Source organism: Pelecanus crispus, chromosome 2 (genome assembly GCF_030463565.1).
Source record: "Pelecanus crispus isolate bPelCri1 chromosome 2, bPelCri1.pri, whole genome shotgun sequence".
NCBI classification, from domain to species: domain Eukaryota; kingdom Metazoa; phylum Chordata; class Aves; order Pelecaniformes; family Pelecanidae; genus Pelecanus; species Pelecanus crispus.
The window spans coordinates 24,480,786-24,501,717 of record NC_134644.1 but is presented as its reverse complement, the minus strand read 5'-3'; the positions used below and the strand labels follow the sequence as shown (position 1 = coordinate 24,501,717).

At 42.4% G+C, this 20,932-nt stretch overlaps 1 protein-coding gene across 2 annotated transcripts in view; it reads right to left on the bottom strand.

Moving 5' to 3' along the window:
* The window catches only part of NMT2 (N-myristoyltransferase 2), a 32,387-nt gene extending 23,199 nt beyond the window's left edge, over positions 1 to 9,188 (bottom strand). The window contains exons 1-2 of one of the 2 annotated variants that reach the window (XM_075705483.1): positions 9,079 to 9,188; positions 921 to 1,056 (exon numbers count right to left, since the gene is read on the bottom strand). In XM_075705483.1, the coding sequence (XP_075561598.1) occupies positions 921 to 1,056; positions 9,079 to 9,188 (246 nt within the window). Of the gene's footprint in view, positions 1 to 920; positions 1,057 to 8,596; positions 8,854 to 9,078 lie in introns of those variants that run through there. The other variant, XM_075705482.1, reaches the window with a different exon arrangement.
* Between the last annotated feature and the right edge of the window lie 11,744 nt (positions 9,189 to 20,932).

Below are 20,932 nucleotides of genomic sequence, written 5' to 3'. Positions count from 1 at the left end.
CCCCTAAAATTAGTTGGTAGCCCCAATGTACTTGACAAATCTTACAGGATGAATAGAACTACTGGTACAATGGTGTAACTTTCTCCACATTAATCTGATAAAGCAAATATAACTACTTCAACATGCTAAATGGTCCATAAACTTTCTTATCATCATGTTATAAACTTCAGTTCTCAGGCTGATTTCTCTTGAGATAAAAGCTGTATGTTAAAAAGCCACCATGTCATATTATTCACTGTTCATTCAGAACATTGTAGTCAAAAGCACATAGACAATGCTATTTTATCACAAAGCCCACAAAGACTGTACATCTCCTCACATAATTTTGCATTCTTATTTACAGCAGATGCCTTTCAGATGGCAAAAAGTTTCTTCAGTCTGTATCTCCATGTTAGAGATTACCTCATTTTATGTAAAATGACATGCTGCTTGTTTGCCCAAATGAGACTCTGGTTAGCACAGCAGGTACACCTTCCCTCCTACGGCTGATGCTTGCCATGAGATAGCATTATGCTGTACAAGTTACTGAAACTGCACTAAGCCAAGTTAGATGGTGGCTAAACTAAAGGCAATTCATCAAACACAAAATCTATTTAAAAATCATTACCACTGCAGATTAAGATTCCCTGTGACGAAGCTGTCACTAGCCTGAGTTCTAGCTGCTGGAAAAGAAAGACAAAACACCTCCTCCTCTGCTTTTCTCACAGTACACAACCGTGGTGGCAACGACGACTCTCCAGATAACTTCACACAGTCTGCACCAGGTCTTACCTTGCTTCTGTCTCTATTCAGGACAGTAACCATTTGCTTAATTCTGACATCTTAAGGCAGAACTATCAACTTGCTTTTACAAAAAGCAACACACATATTAAAATTAAATTAGAAAGCAAGCACAAATTAAAACAGAACCAGGCTCTCACTTTTGAAGGCTGTTGAATTTTAATCTCCTGGGAATCAGACGCAGAATCTGATTTGGTGCCTCCAGAATTTGGTTTCTCCTTTTTTCTCTTCTGCTTCTTTTTCTTCTTCTTCGCTCCCAAATCCCCTCCAGGACTTCTGCCAGAGATTCAGAGAATGTGCAATGAGAAAAATCAATACCAGCGAGCTCAAAATTTGGAAAAAGAAAAAGTTAAATATGGAAAAAACAGCATTTTAATATGAAAAATCTAACAGCAGTTTGAATGTGCAGAAAAGGCAGGAGAAAGGAAGGAAGGGGGGAACAGAGAGCATTGATGAAAAACTTCCTGCAAGTGCTTTCTGATGTGTTTTATACTCAAGACCCCAGCACAACCAGGGGTTTTGACACACTAGTGTCAAATTGTGACACTGTGTAACAGCCAGTGCTCCTCTCCAGGCTATTACCAGGCACAAACATGAAACAACCAAATTCAACAGAGACTGGAGGAACTCAGGAAAGTGCAGTAACTGAGGAAAGTAACCTCCTTGGAAATTCAGTATTTTTTCCCCTTCATGCTCAACCATCAGGCACATCTGAATTTGAGAAGAATCTAAACAAAAAGATTGTTTTTAGGGAATTTTGTTTCTAACTTAAATAGTGATAAGAGTCTTGCTGAAATCTCAGTACGAAACAACACAAACTAACCAAATATTTGTGCTTTAAAAAAATAAGTACACTGGGGTCAACTTCAATTAAAAAACCAACCAACCAACCAACAATGTATACATTGCACTTGCAGATTCTGACACATTTTGACTATTAATAATACAACTTCTTTAAGGAGATTCTAATCTGACAGATAATCAAGATATAGAATCAAGATTAGATTAGAATTTGCAAAGCGTGGGAGGTGTTGACAGCTCTCAGACGGAAGACGAATAAGGAGGCAATGAGTCAGTTAACACTGAATGGTCTTCAAGAGGTTAATCTCCCAGCAAAACCATACATACATCATGGAGCTCAAGAGAGATATTGGGGTTTGGCGGGCTTGGGTGTTTTTCACTGGAAAAGAAAAAAGTCAATGCAACAAACAATTTTTAAATTTTAATTCTGGAGGGGAAAAAAAAAATCAGATATGATACTAGGAAACCAAAAGAAAGAGAACTCAGAAGAACATAACTAAAGTTATTAAGATCAACATGTTTGCAAGGGCCATGTTATTCACTGTAACTTGCTCACTTTCAAGACTACGATGCCCAGTCTTAGCATCTATACCTTGTCAGAGCTGAAGTCGGCAAGAAAACATCCAAATGTCCAACTGCGAGGCCAAAAGCCTGCAGTTAATCAAACATGCAACTAAACAAAGACTCATTTTTGTGAGACCATTACTGTCCTCTAGAACAGCCTGTAGTGAAAGATCAACCCTGAGAAGTCCTTAACATTCACAGTTGCATTGGATGAAGTTATGCTCCCAGAAAGAGGGGAGAGAGTTACAAATGCAGCACCCTCTGGGATCAGACCACGGAGTTACTCAACGGACAACAGTGTAGCAGATCAAACACACAGGAGAGAGAGAAGAGAATTTGTAGTATTTACTAGAAGTCTGTAGAAACAAAAAAATTGAGTTGTACAAGTGAGGCAGGGAGAAAATTTTCTGTTGCAGAATGAAGACACTGCCTGATCACCTAGACAATTCTGTTAACAATTTCTATACTCTTCAGCTTAAAATAATCAAATTTAAATCTATTTGAAGGCCTGTATACCAAGCTGACATTTTGTACAGAATTGAAACATAGAACAGACCCAGAGGCCTGGCAAGAGGTTATAAATATGAGAGAATAAAAAAACCAAACACGTACGAGACCTAGGACTTCACCAGCTCTGGCAAAACTGAGATAAAAATACTGGGGAAAGCGATTTCACCTTTGCCAAAAGCGATTTCACCTTTGCCAAGATTCATTTAATGAGGTACTCCTCTACTTCCTTCAACTGTCCACAAACTTTCGCCTTTTCCTCTAACATCTCACATACAGCAAACAAATGATGCCACTGCGTCCTTCAGCAGACTCCCAAGGGCTTTTGTGTTAAACGTAAGTCTACTAGGAGTTTCAGCAAACACCGTTCCTGAACAGACGCCCTCAGCAGGCACTGAGCCCCGAGCCACACCGCTGTGGCTCACTTGTCTTCTTGCCTTTCAGCAGGAGCCTACCCCAAATACACCACAGGGGAATTCTGCTCACTGGGATTACCTGAGGGTCAACATTTTATTTAGTTTGGCGAAATAATGAACGACTGTACTCAAAAAAAAAAGTTTGGCAGCTACAGAGAAAAAGCAGTAAAGCTTGGCAAAGCTAATGTTATCCCCAGTTAAACTGTACTTTTACCAGGATAATCTTAGTCTGTGCTTTGACCAGCTCAAGGTCTTTTTCATACAGAAATGCATATTTTTTTTAGCTGGGAAAGAGGGAAGACAGGACTAAATTGCTGTAAAAATATAAAGGCATTTAAAACTACCAATTTGTTTTTAAATCTTCTGAAATACCAGTCCTCAGCTTATGACCTTCAGGTTTAGAGCTTTCACACTGCCTCTTGCAAAATAAATACTGGTATCTTTGTCTGACAGGTTATCCAGGGACTGTTCAGAGCAGTTATTTATGCACAGTCTCCTGCTTGGGTCAGGATTTTTTTTACTGTTACAGTCCACAGAATGTAAAAAGAGGATTTAAAGAGAGATCCACTTGTCCTTCAACTATTTAGGCATGCCTGCAACCCAGAGATTTGGCAGCAGGCAGCATGCAGAAACTTCTACTGAGTAAACAGGTTTGTCCAACACAAGTTACAACCAGAGATACCAAGCAAATTAGGGCAAAAGCAAAACCAAAACATCTCAGGATTTTCTGTCCTTCTCATGCCTTGAAAAGAACCAAAAGGCTCTAAAACTGGGACTGAGAATGGCTGGGAAGGGAGGAACTTTGTTGCTCAACTTGTAGTAATTACACTGGACACAACAGCACAAAGGATGTGCAAAGGTAACAAGATTAAAAGCAAAGACTCTTATTAAGAGCTTTTCTCTTAATTAAACATTCTTGTGTGCTGACTAAGATCTGAGTTCTCCTTTGCCTGGTCAGAGACACCTATATGACAACACCATGAAATGTACCTCACTCACTCTTCGAAGTCTGGGGTGAAAAAAAAAAGTTTCCCTATTCTATGAAAGCCGATCTTTAGGCGTGAAATCTCTTTTGCCAAACTACCCTGCTACCGTTGTAAGTGACACAACTCGGAGCACAGGTCCCACGCGGGAAGCAGGAAAAGGATACGCAACTCAGGTTGATGCTACGCCTAGCTGTCAGGTCAGGAAACATAACCTTTTCACGCATCAGATCAACACATCTGCCCCAGGTCAGCCCACCACGTAGACCGCAGCTGGTTATACTAAGAAAAATATTCAATGTTAGACTTGGGGAAGATCTTGACTGTATCAGTCTAGTAGAGACACACTTATACCAGGAGCACTTTACTGACAGTAGGGTGAGCCTACACACTGAGGCTGAGCTGTACCTAAGTGCAGACGTAGTCTAAGATATTTTTAACTGCATCCATGATGACAGTTTTGCCAGTCTGATGAATAAGAAAGAAGTGAGGCCAGCACAAAAGTGATGTGCAAATCAAAATTCAGCTGAAGCAAAAGAAGAATCAAAAGACCTCGTTCTGCCCCAAAGGCTTAACCTTGCCACAGAAACAGGCTGTGGATATGACTCCGAGACAGTCACTTAGGCCCACTGTTCTATGATTTTGTCTGCAAGTTACAAATGCAAGCCCATAATCCCACCCACATACCTTTCCACTTATGTACACACATCTGGTGTTTTGCATAAATGTGAAAAAAAAAAAAAGACTTTTGCTTCTCCCTGCATGTGGTGGTTTTTTTTTTTTTAACTGAAAAAGGGGGATACTTAACTGCATTAGGGGAGGAGTGTGGCAAAGGCAGAGAAACTTACTTCGGAGCTCTGAGCAAAACCATGAAAAGCTGAGACGGAAGAATCAGGAGGAACGTGACAGTTACCCTAGTCAGGTGGTCAAACTGTTTTGGCTCCCTTGGTTTTGATTTGAGATTATCTTTCCCACTGAACAGTCGTCAGTGTTATTTTAATTGACTTTTTGGACACTAAATTCTGCTTTAGCATAAACAGCTTTTTGTAAAATCAACATCTGTGTTAAATTAAATGGAATAGTAATTTTAAGTTAGCAATTTCTCAAATTTAAAACCAAACATGTACTTCAGATGTTTATTTTTAAGCTGCAAAGGCCTAGGCCTGTGTGGGGTTTTTGCCTTCACAGTATTTTTTCTTTCTCTGTGAGTAAGTGAGGTTGCAAAACTATATTTCTGAAGACGTTATATAGATCTTTTTGATCACAAAAATCAGATCTCATCTATATGGGCAAGACTGCAAAAAATTTCAAAGTAGTATTATTTATACTAGGGCTGTCCTTGGTTCATAAAGAAAATGGAGGCTTACATGCAAAGGCCTTTCCTGTTCCTATATTAGATTACCAGCACTTCAAGAGAATAAGAAGGTCCTGTCCAGAAGGGTTTATGTCCTTCAAATTCCACTTACTAACAAACTACCATTATTAACAACCTCTCTGGATGAAGATTTCATTTGCATACATTTCAGGACTTGGAAATGCAAGTTTTTTTGAGCATGAAAACCTAGTAGCAGTGCCTTAAAATCTAACCCAACAGATATTCCTCAAAGCTCTGCATGTTTCCTCTGCCTCCCCCTTCAAGTCTGTAAGGCTGCACTCCAAGATGTAAATCTCGCCTGCTAAAACTGAGCACTGCCTCCAGTACCTTAAAAAAATATTTTTTTTTTTAATCTAAAAGTAGTGCTGATTATAAAGTTGCCATTTAACAATAATCAAAGGGGTATACTACTAAAACATTCAAAGTAAATAATTTGTGAGGGTTGGGGGTAGTTATTTAAAGGTCATACTTTTTCCTCATTCGTTTACTAAATGTTTTGTGCCAAAAGCCTTTCTGCCATTGAGTATAAGGAGCTATTTAGAATGAACTGAGAGACCTTACAAAGCTAGACTCAGCAGGGTGGATTCAGGTGCAATAAATACATTTTTCCTACATACACACTAACAAAGCTGTTTTGTAAACAACACTTTATTATGAAACAGAACAAGTACAGCATAATGCATCTAGCAGGAGCAAGCTGCAGACACAGAATAGGAGAACAGTAATGAGTCACACAACATACATAATCCTGCACCTAAAAAACAGAAGCAGAAACAGAGGACAAAGACATTTGCACAGTTGAGAACTATAAAATGGTATTTTCTGTGCTCAAGCACACAAAAAAATAGCAAAATAAAAAAAAATCAAAGTCATACAAATATATACAAACCATGGGTTTTTGTGGTCAGTATTGTAAGGACCTATTTTCAAATGCCAAGAAACAGCTTGAAAGTAACTTCATTTACAAAGTAATCCTACTAGAGACTGACATGCAACACATACTCTACCTCCTTCTAAAAATGTGAGGGTTAAAATAGCATGAGATTAAACACTGAACGGCAGCAATGAAGACCATTCAGAATTTAGCAAGTCAGTTGACAGAGCCATAGTCTCAAGTAGTAAGACTGCTCATAAATTGCTTAGGTATATAAAACCTAATCTAAAAGCTCAAAGCAAACTTTAAAGATACCTCAAAAATTAATATACTATGATAGGGAGAAAACAGGGAATAATTAGGCTCCTGTTAGCATGGGTTAATCTCCCAGATCAAGAGTAGATCTTTGTGTTTGCTGTAATGTAGGATTTTTCCTTTCATTTGCCAGAATCTGTTTGAATACTTCAGCCTGCAGACAAAGAGTAGCAAACAAGATTCTCCAAGATTACAGGAAAACAAAAGTAATTCAAAAGTCAATATTAGACTTCACACATCAGAAACATGATAGAAAACTGATAATAATATTTAGAGGCTTTTTCTACTGAAATGATCTACCACTGATTTAATTAAACTTCCTATTACTTGGAAACATTCACTTTCTTATTCAAAGATTAATAGAGCATCTTCTTTGAAATACTCATTAAAATACACGCAGGATATTCAACAAAAACAAGTTTTGGGGAGAATGGCGTACAGCCCACAGCAGTTGTCCCTCAGAGCTCAGTGAGACCCAAGTTGGGAGTAGAGCAGGAAGCTGTGATTCAGAACGCACCGAAGTGCAATTCTTTGTTCCCCAGCTGCTTCTTACACGCTGCTTCTGCACTCGCTGTCACAGCAGCCCGAGCGCATAGCCGCAAGCCTAGCTACACTGCAGAGGGCAGCTACAGCTTGGTCACGCACACAAACAGAAGAGGAAACTGGAGTAGGAGTAAGGTATGAATGAATTCTAGACAGGCATCACCTGGCTGTCAGACAGTCTCACCTGGCACATCAGGTTGGCTTCGACAAAGAGCAATAAATAATCATTCTCTGCTCTTAGCGGTGTTACTTTGATGTTTTTGGGAATCATCAACTGGCACATATACGCAAACAAACGTAACAAAAGCCCCAAGATAATTAAACACTATTTTGTCCCTTTTTAACATCCCAGATTTATATTACTGTATTTTTGACACAACTATTTTAGCGTGCATGCCATGAATTCACTGACAGAGCAGCAAGCATTGAAGTTTTCCCCTTTCCTGCCTTTTAGGCAAGTTAGTCCTCGTAAGCCTCTTTGATTTCTCTTGCCACATATAAGATGCAGAGCTGCTTGTTGCCAAGCAAATCCTAGGGGCAGGAGATGACAAATAGCGCACATCCTCAAACATCAGTCACCTACAGAAATGCTCTCAACCAGACAAATCAGAAATTCATGAGGAAGATGACTGTGTAGCGGTGTATAGATTAACCCATTTCTATTTTAGGTTACTCCAGCCACTCCTAGTTGCAACAACAAAGCATTTTCTCTGCAACCACATTTTCTAACCCCACAAAAAAGCAAAAACGTAAATTTAAATTATGTTGATTTTTAAAACACGTTCCTTCCACTTCCCTGCCCCAAAAGCCCCCAACTGCAGAGCAAGCCAGACCCTTGGCACCTTGTGCCCGGACGGAGCCACGCTGCAGGCAGCCAAACGCTGGAAGGGTGCAAGGAGCCGTGTTCATGCCGGCTGCCTCTCCCGTCAGCTCCCAACCTACTGGAGACAGCGCCTGATCCGCAGCGTGGGAAGATTTAAGACACAAGATTAGCAGGGAAGGAGCTACAACCCGAAGAACAGCGTTTGCTCCGGCTAATGCCGTGCTAAAACACGCGCTCCCCTCTCCACCTCTCAATCCAAGAGGTAATATTTGCTTTTGGACAATAGGTGACGTCGAGGAGGAGCGTCTGCAGGACAGACTGACACAGGCGATGCCCGGACAGGTCCCCAGGCCGGGGAGGGGGGTGAGGGGGTGCGAGGGCGCCCGCCGCGAGGGAGCCGCTCAGCTGGAACCGAGACAAGCGAGGGAGCCCGGGGGCATTTCCCCAGAGCGCCCCGACCCACGGCGGGGGGCTTCCTAACGGCCGAAAAACCCAAGGAAAGCCCCCAAATCCTGGAAAAGCACGGACAACAAAACAGCATTTACCCTCCCTTTTAAGGCCCGCTTTTAAGGCCAGCGTCCGGCGGGGAAGCGCAAGCCCCGCCGCCCCCCTCACCTCAGGCCGGGGCCCGGCCCGCCGCCTCTCCCTTCGGCGGAGGCCGCCCCCGGAGGAGCGAGGGGAGCCGGGCCGGGCGGCCCGGGGGGTGGCGGCGTCCCCCCAGCCCCGCACGCCGCCAACCGCGGCGGAAGGCAGCCCGGGCGGAGGGCGCGGGGTGCCGCCGGCGGGGCCCCCTCGGCCGCGGGCGGCAGACGCGCAGGCGCCGCGGAGGAGCGGCGGGCCGAGCTGGGCCGGGCCGGGCCGCGCCGCGCCATGCAGGCCGCCCGCCGGCTGACAGGAGTGCGCCGAGGGGGCCCCCCGCTCCGCTGCCCGCCCCGCCGCGGAGCCCGCTCCGGGCGGCGCCGGGAGCCTGGCCCGGGCCGGCCCGCCCCGCACAGCGGCCGCGGCGGCACCTCCAGCCCTACCGCTGCCGCGGCGGCAGGCACGGGGGCTGCCTCGCCGAGCTGTGCCCGCCCGCCTGGCCCGCAGCGCGCCCCTACCCCTTGGCGTGCTCGGCCTCCTCCTCATTGTCGCCGTCTATGCCGCAGGTGTCCTGGTCATCCAGCTCCAGGCTCTGCTGGCTGGCCGCAGACTCGCTGTCCTCCGCCATCACGGGGGAAGAAGGGAGGGGAGGGGGCGGGGGAGCCTATGAAAGGAACCGGGGCGCACGGGCAGATGCAGTCCGGAGGAGCTCCCTCTAGCTGCTGTCCTCCCCCGTGCTGGCGGAGGAGGCGGAGGCCGCCGGGGCTGCCCGGCCGCTCCCCGCTGTCCCGTCGGGGCCCCTGCCCTGCCCTGCCCTGCCCTGCCCTGCCCTGCCCCGCCCCGCCCCGCCCCGCCCCGCCCCGCCCTGCCCCTCACCCCCGGCGGTGTCGCCCCCGCGCCCGGCCGCCGCCTCATCCCCCGGTAGCCGACATCCAACCCGCGCCCCTGCCCCCCCCGGGCCTCAGGTCCCCGCAGCGGCTCGGCGCGGCCCCCGCAGCCAGGGCGCGGCCCCCCGCCGCCGGGGCAGGCCCGAGGCGCAGGCCCCGCCGTGGCCGCCCCCGGGCCGTGGGGTCGGGGCTTGCAGGCAGGCGAGGGCCCGCTCGGTGGGGCGGCAGCTGCCGGGCCTCGGGAGCATCGGAGCGCGTTTGGCCAGCTCCCTGTCGTTCCTTCTCCCGCCATAAGTACTTCGACGCCGAAGTTGCCGCGGGCAGACGCTGCCGAGGTCGCCGGGGCCATCCCCCTGCACGGTCCTGGCCACCGGCTCTTGCAGCAGCCGGTGTTTACCCGAAGCCGCCTGTGTTTCCACAAGTTCCGTGCTAGAAAAACTGGAGAGGCATGGTAAATGATTTGAACCCAGGAAAACAAATAAAGAGAAACTTGTATTAATTATTTGAACTCTTGAGATTTCCAGGGTCGTATCAAGATTTCTGGATGAGATTCAGAGTATCTGAGTGCTTGGTTTGGCAGTGCTGCCAAACATCGCATTAAAACATAAGAATAGTATCCATCAGTTGTAATTTCTCCTTATCCCTACTGCCCTCTTGAAAGTCATTTAATGTGAGGAAGGTTTTGCTTCCTCCCATTGTGATTTAAGGTGGTGGTTTAGATTACTTTTTCCTATTTTTGATTTAAGGTGGTGTAATGTTTTACTCTCAGATGTTGCAGGTGACATGTCAAGTAAAAGATCTTACTGGCCAAGCAGAAGACAGCTAGATGTCCCTCCAGCTGTGCCCTCGCAGTCAAACTCTGAGCATACGCATATCAAGCACCAGGCCTGGGCTACTCTGTGTCCTGCTGCGCTTGCTCCTTTACAACATGTAAGCTGCCACAGGAACTTCTAAATTCAAAGGCATAAGATTCTTGAAGAGTCAAAGGCAGATAATGTAATGATAAAAAATCCAAGGCCCAGGCCACCCCGTCAGCTGTACTTTGTCTGTAACAATTCTCCTAAACTACCTCCCAACTTCTCTTGGTCTAACCAGGTGGTCAGTTGTATCATACAGAAAGTGCTGCCCTCGTGCTATCAAATAATTACTGAATATTTGTTTCCTGTCGCAGGTGGACTTGTGGAAGCCCTTCCTCATTTGTTGTGAAAGGACAGAAGGAAAGACAATTCTGAATGGGTAATGGAGTATGGGTTTTTCAGCTGTGTGATCTATCATGGTACATTCTGATGTCTCATGATGACATTCAAACCTTCAGTGGCTGCAATCTGTACTGGACTTCCATCACCTGACAGGTATTTTCTGTCTTGACAGTTTTGAAATACTAGCTGCGGTGACTGGAAAATTCAAGGGTACTAAATCAATAAGGCTAGAAAATATTCAACCAGCACATTCCAAATAAAATAAACTGTGACATAGCACATGTATCTTTAAAAACAGCAGTTGTTCCTGAATATGGCTAAAATTGTTATGGTGGTGTTGATCTTCCACAAATGAGGAAAGGGAGAGAGAAAAAAATTCTGGACAGTTGGCCTGCCCTCAGCTATTGCAAAACTGATGGAGTCTGTGATTAACACTTGGTCAAGCATGACCTCCCAGTGTCAAGCCGTCACTGTAGTTCAGAGGGGAAATGTGCCTACCATGTTACCACAGTTTGAAATGACCTTTAGAAGTAAACCTTCAGTCAGTTGTAATGTATAGGAGAGAAAGGAAGTCTCAAAACAAAAGCACAATACCCAACAGTTTTCAATAACAAAACCCAATTGTGAACAGCTGCCCCATAGCCTGGAGAGAAGTTAATCCAGTGATTACTAATGATTTCTTTTCCCTCTCATAATAATGTGTAGGAGAAAGTCAAGAACAGTATGTCAATGACTAAACAGCTCTATTGAATCACTGTTGGAGAAACTCTGAGTTTAACCATCTTCTGTCTTTTACCACAATTTTCCTCACTTCATTGAGAAAAATGGAGCATAGGAAGCCTGGATCCTGACTCTTCTTGCAGTTCACAGTGACAGTAAAAGAGGCAATATGAATCTCTCCCAGCAAGCTACCAGTTGCTGTCCCTGCTAGAAGGTCTCCCTGGAAGGGGGATCAGGAGCAGTACAGCTGCAGAACAGCTGCTATTCTAGACTTCATAGCATGTGCAAAGAATATCCTTATGGATATTACAGTTTATCTCCTGAGAGGCACAACTGAGATTATACTCCAGATTCGACTGTTACAAGGCCAAATGACAACACTGAATTGTGCTTTGCATTTCATGAATATGCAACTTTTGCTTAAACCACAAGCAGAGAAGTTGATCAGAAGCAAGAGGTATGCATCTGTCCTGCACTGAGGATTTCTGATGTAGATTTGCATTTCTGAAGTTACCAGACAGATTCAGAGAGTGTTTAAATTTGCTCTACAGACACTGCTCAGCAGTTGCACTACTTGATAGATGGTGGCTAGCACATGTATAGATGTCTTCCCAAAATAGAGCAGCAAGGTGAAAAAATGTACCTCTGAATTTCAGGACCCCACATGCTAAACTACAGTGAGTTAATGGAGCGTGTACCATTAGGACAGTAAGCAGCATGGATGGCACCTGATGTGCCCAAACAGGCTGTCTGTGGGCGTCTGTACTTCCAAGTTCTCTGTTGTCGCAGGTGGGTATGTACGGGAACTCCCCAAACTGCTGCATACGAGTGATGCAGATACAACCCACACACTCGCAGCAGTCTAAGCAGACTATCAGAAGCTATCAGAAATATTTCATTTTAAGCTTACCAGGTAAAGAGCCTGTGTTTGTGAAGGTGTGAATTTTCTGTTTTTAACTGATTAAAAGACCTCTTCCTAGATGTACCAGGAAGATAAAAGCCTTTTATTCTATCAAGATTAAAAAGGAGGCACAGACATTTTACACAAAAGCTAAAAAATGAATAATAAAGGAAAACAGACTTCCTAATCGGGAGATACACTTAATACTAAACAGCATATCATGAAATCAATTAAAATAATTCTAGCATTTGATGAATTACTCATTGGTTGGTTGGTTGATTATTTTCATAGGTCTTAGAGCTTTAGTAGTGAGTCTAGGTTTGCTGCTAGATGTAGCCAAAATATGCAGTTGCTTATGGCAACAAATTGGAAGAAAGGAAGAGAGAAAGGTCAATAAAGCACTACAGATGTAGCTCTGCCTAGCTGCTCTTACCACTGTCAGCCACTGAGGAACACACCAGTGTATAGGGGACCCTCTACAGCACCACAAATCACAGCTTTCTGGGTTTTTCCCCATCCTACTTCTTTTTCCAGGTTCTCTCTCTCTCTGCTTTCCATAACAGATGCAGTCATGGGCCTGTCAATGGCTACACAAAATTAACCTGTGCCTACAATTCTGAGAGGCTTTGAGCCAGCTTGAATGTAAGCATGGGTATAGGCCCAGATCCACAAATGGACTTTGGTGTTGCCACGTTTAACTTTTTCCTAGTTGACTCCCACAGCAAAATCCAGGACTCAGAATGAAGCCCTACAAACACTCAAATACTTTGGGCATTTCAGTGGCCAGCGTGAATTCAAAAGAACCCTAGGCTACCGAGGGACGAACCATCTAAGCTTGGCGGTAAGAAATACTGAGGACTGGGAAGCCTTCACACCCACATCTGTAGGGGGACCTCCAGGGGGGTTTGGTAGATCTCGCCTGTTGAGTTACCCATTGAGTGAGACTGTCTAGTACGTGGTCAGGGTCATACCCTTCTCTTTGCCCTTCTGCGACTGACTAAAGACAGCCAGTCACAGATGCAATTTCCCTCAAGCAGCCAGGCATAATCCAGACTTGTTTACCTGCCTAGTGATACGTATTAATTACATCCCAGTGAGCTAGTGATATATAATACATCATTCAGGCTATTGACATCATCTGATTAGTCTATGTGTTCTGAGTATTAAACGCTGCAGAAGAAAAGTGCCTGAAATTTTCATGCAGTCATAGGACAGCTCCTACCTTTACACATCACACTGAAATATTCATGGCATTTATAATTTAAAAAGGATTTGATATTGCAAGTAATAATAATAAACAACTTACTGTGAGCTTTTTGTAATCTTGTAAATTGGAAGCAAAATGGATCCATTTTGAAAATTAGGTAGTAGTTTAGTGTTTTCTCTATTTTCCTAATAAATATTAAAAAAAAAAAAAGTTACGGAGCAAACAAATATGTTTAGACTTTGCTTCATACAAATGCCTACTAGTGCTACCTCACAACGATTTTTTTTATTGGCTGCTTTTTATGCTGAGAACTTGAATACTGCCTTCTTCAATCCTGAATGAGATGCAAGGGTAAGAAAATACAGATTCAAAATACACTGAACAAATGCACCAAAACACATTGTCACAGCTAACATCAGAATAGGTAGAAATGGTTAGGGAATGAAATGAGCTTGTGATCCCATATGTTGCACACTTGCATCCATGTGAGATCACGTCTCTGATCTTTATGGTTTGTCTCACCCACTTTACATCTTTTTAGCCTCCCGCTGCGTATCACACTTGGTGAGCTGCAGCTTGCCTGTCTCCCACAGCCCACTTGCTGCTGGCCTGTGTTGGCAGCAGCATTCAAACTGGGGGACAAGCACACTCAAACCAGCCAACTCTTTCTGTCACACTCTGACATGCAACTTTTTTTTGCTTAATTCCATTTTAAAATGCAGCTCATACCATACCTCTTTTATTTTACATCTTACCTTTTGCACCGAAGCATCTACTTCCCCATGCTGGTGCCTGCATCGGCAAGGGCTGTGGGCTATACGGCATTAAAAAATGGTTAGACATTTACATGCATAGTGAAAACATATCGTAGCATTAAAAAATTGTGTATGATAAATACAAACCCTTGTGCTTAAAGCTGTAAGTGATAAGGATAGGAGGACTTTTATCCTGTGGGCTTATTATCACTAGTAGAGATTTCTTCCCCAGTTTTCTGAAGCATCTGGTTTCAATGATTGTTGGAAGCAGGATACAAGACTTAGATCAAACACACGTTCAAACTGGTTCCAGCATTGCAATTCCTGTGTTCTTAATGTCTCTAGTCCCAAAAGGTAATCAATAAATAAATCATGTTTTACATTAAAAGATATTTAATAATCAGAACTGACTCTTAAATAATGATTATTACAAATATATACATATTTTGCATTTCTATGTCTATTTTTTTCCTAACTCTTTCAGACCCTTCTCAAACTATATATGTGAAAGAGAATTAGTGGTGACAGATTTATTGACAAAGATGGTGTGACACTGGTGCTGCAGGAGCTCTGACCAATACTCAGCAATTACTTCTGCACACCCAATCTCCAAATCAATCCAATTTACTCCTGTCAGCTCCTAAATCAGTTCTCCCATCAGCCTTTTACTGTTCCCCTGTATCAGTGTGCCTGCTGTTTCCTCCTCTTTGCAGGGAGGCTGCAGGTACAGCCAAGATGCTTTCTTTCCCCGATTCTGGGTGGAGGGAGTGATAGATACATGAATTTATTCTTCACCTCTTGACCATTTCAGTATTTTTCCAAAGTAAGTGTTCAGAGTTTTATTTTTCTCTGTTTCTGATAGTTCTTCATCTCCAAACAAAAAGGGACTCTTTCCTGTGATAGATGTGCATTTTTTTTCCTGCTAGAGAGAAGAGGCTGCAGGCTGACTACAACTCTCAGAGCATTTGTAACAGACTAGAACTATTAGGGTGCTCCTACATGTCCTGTTTGCCCTAGGGTATTTAGCACTGTCAGACAGCCTGAAATGGAGACTAGCATCTGCAAACCTTGAGAATATTGAGTAGGATAGTTCTCAAAGTTCAGGTGCAGAGAAGGAAACCTAAAAGTCTTGCTATCCCCAAACAAATGGTATGTCTAGCAAGTACTTGGGTATTCATTACCTATTTCCATTAGCATAAACCACTTTTATTTGGAAAGGTGCTATTCCAGTCTTGGAAGATTGCAGTCTAAAGATAAGCAGACCTTAGATGAGAATAGTATTTTACGGGGAACAGAATGCTCCTTGTGGTGACAACCTGCTCAGGGACAGTATGTTGTTACTTCTGGGTAGATGCTGTATTTCCCACATTTCCATGATAGGCAACAGAAGATAATTTCCAATGTTCTGTAGGTTGCTCCAACTATTAGTATTCCATTAACTTACAAATCAGATAAATGGATAATGCCAATAAAGGTTCTGCATACCTTCTGGGTGGTTAGAAGCAGATTAACAGCGTTGTTCAGGATGCACACCTACTGCATGGAGAATTACATTGAATTAAGAAGTGTCTCATGGACACAACGTCTTCTCTACGAAGAAAATAGGAAATCAGACTCTATTATTACTCTTCCATTTCTATGCAAAATTTTTGGAGATTTTCAGTAAGATTTTACCCTTCAGAATTTTACAACTTTCTGCAAAAGAAAAGTCTCTGTCAAATGTTGCAACAATTGTAGAGTAAATTACTTAAAATATAGACATTAGACAAACTTTAATCACAAATTTAGACACCAGGTCAAGGCTAGTAGGCAAGTGTGAATGTATCTCATGGAAGTCAGGGGCATAGGCATAGCAGAAATTCAGCATCAAGCATGGCTTTGACCCTGCAATGTCAGAGCACAAGGACAATTAAGTTAATTAATACAAGCCTTTATGAGCTCTTATGCCAGTTCTTCCAGTCAGCCTAGGTGAGCGAGTGACCTTTACTTTAGCATCGCTTGATGTCAAAATGCTGAAACTAGCATTTAATCCAGCTTTTACATTAAATGCATTTATATACATACATGCGCACATGCATGCATGCATGTGCTCATATGCATATGCATACATTTATGTAGGTATACTTTGCTGATTTCAAGGAATAAAAGACCAATCCAACTCTCAAAAGAAAAAAACACTCCTATGGGGGACCTTGGCTGTTGTGTTCTGCTTCCCTCATTTTCATTGTGTTGTTTGATATAGGATTATGAGGTGTTAAATTCAAGGTAGAGCTAAAGGCATAGACACAAAGAGGCAGGTATCTTGAGAAAGCTCACCCTCACCAACACCTAAAAATAGATTTACTGAGATGTCATTGGAGTGTCATATTGTATGTCCCATCGATGTTAGCCTCACAGCATGGCACAAAACTGAAGGTGAAATTGGGGGGGTTTACAGAAGGGGCATTCCCTGAAGACAGGGGAGAGGGAAGCCAAGACCCATAGCCCCTCTCACCTCCAGAGTCAAGGGACACTGGGAGAAAGGCCCTGCCCTAAGCACGTAGCTAAGGGTAGTATGTGGGCAAATCGCCTGCTGTGTTAATTTCTTCTCATGCAGATTTTCCTGAGTTCGAGACGTGGTTCTGGCCTCTTCCTTTATTGATGGAAAACTTCCAGAAGAAATGTGTAGGGAACAGAATGTACCTGGTGTAGCTTGTGGTGCGTATGCCACAGCCAGAGCTGTAAGCTCCAGCATAAGAGTAGGACAATAATGGGTTTCTATCCACGGAGAGGAGAAGCTCAGGGGTCAACACTGCTGGGAGTGTGCTTGTGAAAAGCTAGGGAGGGCTGGGGAGAAGACAGTCCTGAGGCTTTTTTAAACTCCCTACAACCACTAAATCGGCAAACCCCTTTAAAACCAATGCTTACAACAGGAGTCCTCTGAAATAATTTCTTTTGGCTTTGATGCCCAACATCTCTTGCAGCAGGACCAGCCATTCCTTTGAAAGTGGGATTTCTCATCCCACAGCAGTATTTCAAGCACCATTTCCTACCTTTATAATATAAAACTGGCAGAACCATACCTCAGTTGGGTTTACGCAGGAGTCCATAACTTCAGTCATGTGAACACATAGTCCTTCTCTCCAGAATTACAAAAATAAACTGTAAACAAGTATTTCATTTGTACCTCCCTGTTGTCATCACATTTTCCTTCCCTGTGGCTGTAAGTTTCCAAGGCAGAAGAGATATTTAATGATCAAACATACTAACTGGCACTGTTTATTCCTAGAAGAAAAGCACATCAATAAAACAAGAAGTACTTCTTGTTTATCAAGTGATAATAGACCAGGCGCTACATTTTGCAAGCTAATAATCTGTGGATACCAGAGGATTGCTGCTAAGAAGAACAAGATACTCTTTCTGTTATTACTGTCAAATAGAAGACAGTACCTGGTGTCAGTTTATCAGGTGGAATTACATGAGTAACATAAAAAAATGCTCCTCTAGTCTGAAAATGGCACTTGGCTGCTGCCTACTCGTCTACCCGAAGCTCCAATTCCAAATGATTTGCAGCCTGGAAATTAAAATATCAGACATACATCATGAAAATATCATGATATCATGAAAATATCATGTGTGTGTATATATATCTCATGATACAGGCTATATCATCATATTTTTATCTATATATGATATATATGAGTAAGGTTAGCACTGAACCTGCCAGCTTACATTTATCTGTAAGCAGAGGAACAGGAAAAGAATAATTGAGTTGCTCTTATTTTTCTCTATTTTTGAAACAATTAGTAGTTAATATTGTTTTAACTTTAATCTAAAAACAAGCTGCTGTTCACAAGGTGAGAGAGAACAGGCAGATTTACACTACAGTGCCATTAGTGATGACGCATTTTGATTTGAATGGAGATGTTATAAGCTGAATACAGCCCCAGCCAAGATGCTGGCCAAGGTCTCTCAAGCTGACAGGGATCTCTGCACTTGGACTGACAGCAGGCCCATGAAACAACTAACGATCTTGTGCCAGCTGCCTTCTGGTGTCATTGAAGTTATAAACTCTTTTATACACAGTATCTATGTATGGAGAAACAGTTCACCACCAGGTGGCAGATACTCCAACTTTTAAGAATTTCAAATGCTGAAGAGACCCAAATGGCAGGACTGCTTAAAAAAACCCTTATCTGTCGCTCATACATTTTAGAAAAGCAAACTGACATTATTCTTCTCGTTTAACCAAGTCCAAGGATGTACTGGATGGACGCTACCAGGCCCCATACCCCAGGTTACAGCCTACTGATAGTTTAAGAGGTACTGAGTTATAACAAGCTTTAATCCTCAGATGAATTCTCATTGGTTAAGAAAAAAAAAATAACGCCTTTTTTGGTTCACTAGGGACCTTCCTAGAGAAAGAGTAAATATCTAATCCAACACTTGCTCATTTACACCTGTACTATTCTATAGGCTAAACCCTACATGGGACATGTAATTTCTGACCAATTTCAACCATCCTGGTTTAGGATATTGACATAAAATTGGGTCCTCCACAGCATTCACGGAGAGAATGAAGGGCAGAAAATGAAAATACTGCCAAGGTATTTCAAGAGTGCTTAATTCACTCTACTAAAGCTACTCAGTCCTTCCTGTAAGAGAGAAAAGCATCACGAGCGATTTCTAAATGGTGGGGTTTCTTAGTAAGCTGTTCATCTAAGCTCAGTACCACAATTTTCTATATTTGTGTAATGTGTTAGATTGCAAATGCTCTGAGGCAGGAACCATTTTCTTCCCCTCTATTTGTAGAAGTTTTAGCATGCTGGTACCCTGACAAAGCACTTAATCAAATAATAAAAGGTCATTACCACAATAAGTCAAGGTGCTTTACAGACAGTTTAATAAGCTTTGAGAAGCAAGTATTTCAGCAAGAACAAAGTGGTGGCTGGGGGAAAACCATGAAGTGAATGGACTCTTAATGAGTGTATTAACTCCCAACACGCCCTATGATATAAATGGACTTTCGATAATATAACCTAAGATTTAAAAATTATTTTTACACTTTCACGCAGCCATTTGAAAATCCTGATTGCTCATAGGTTAATTGAAGACCTGTTCCTAGCATTTTTTACTAGTTTAATGTATTTTCATTACTTTTGTAAGCTTTGTCATTACAATCTTTTACATTTTTCCCCGTTAATACTTGCCATTAAAAAATAAGAAAACCACCGTTTTCTCTAGGTTATCTTCTACATGGACTAAGATCACTTGGAGCTGCTGATGCCAAAACCTATTCAAGTTATACTTTGTTCTCCATGTTTTATAACCTTTGTTGGTACTTGCTTCACTGCACAACTGCAAAATACAAGCAACAAAATTTCTTCATATTTTATCAAAGTATCTTCCTCAGTATGTTTTTGGAAATTAAACCACAGAACTTGTCACTGGACTGTAAGATGAGACAAAGTGTGTACAACAGACACACTCTAATCCTAACTGATAATCTGATCTGTGTTACTCTGTTCCAATTTCATTTAATATGTGGCTCAGATGTGCTGGATATACTGAGAATTAAATTTCATAAACTATATATTCTGCAAAATCAAACTACTATATGGCTGGTGATATCACAGCAATTTAAAAAATGCTATTTTAAGGAAGATTTGCAAAATACCCACACTGTGTTTGTTCAAATATATTTGCTGTATTAGGACCACAAATCATCAAACCATCAAACTATGTGTTTTGAACATAAACCCAACACAATTAAAGAAACAAACCACTGCAATTTAATAGCAACAATCTCACTTTACAAGATAGTAACAATGGCAACTTTGCAAAGAAATCTGAAAAAGAATGTAATTAAAAATGACAGATTTAAGACAACAGAAAGTTGAAAATTAAATAGCATAATTCTATTATGTGGAAATTTTAACCAGAATGTTTACTTGATGCAGCATTCTGATTATTAAGTGACAGTGTATTACCAGCACTTACTGACATCTGATAAATACCATTCCTTTAAAGTAGTATTTTTCTGTTCAGCGACCTTGCACAGACAGACAATAAGCAACCCAGACCCCAGAGCCAGTTCACATGTGGTCAGCAGCAAAATTCCTAAACAGAACAGGAAAGGACCTGGAACGCATGTGATGACTAAAACATAACTTACTGCTAATACGGTGATTTCAATATTCAATGCACTCCACAAATACTATTTTAGATTTTTTTTACGACATATACCACTTCCAAACATGAATTAAAGCAAAACAGAGGCGATGTGGCTTTGTGGATGGAGAGGAGCACTGGACTGAGAACTAGGAAATCGGGATTCAGTTCCTGGCTCGAGCCCGACTCCCAGGTAAGACATTCAGTAAGACAGAAATTACAACACTGGCCTCCTAAGAAAACCTTGAAATCTACTGAAAAAAAGAGCAATGAATCCAAGTCAGGGCTTATTATTCAAAATTAAATAGGAACTATATAACACTTTCTCTAATCACTTTAGAGTTTACATAATAATTAACTTTATTAAGCATGACTGCTGCTAATGCTGCATAAAAATAATTGAATGAAACGTGATAAACTGAATGCATATGAAGGACTCCACAAGAGTGGAAGTCACATACTTTCCCCTCTTTGAACCCAATTCATGAAGAAGTCAGAAGTGTGCAAGTAAGTGTGAGTACCCGCAGAAATCTCAGAAAGAAAACTGGTCCCA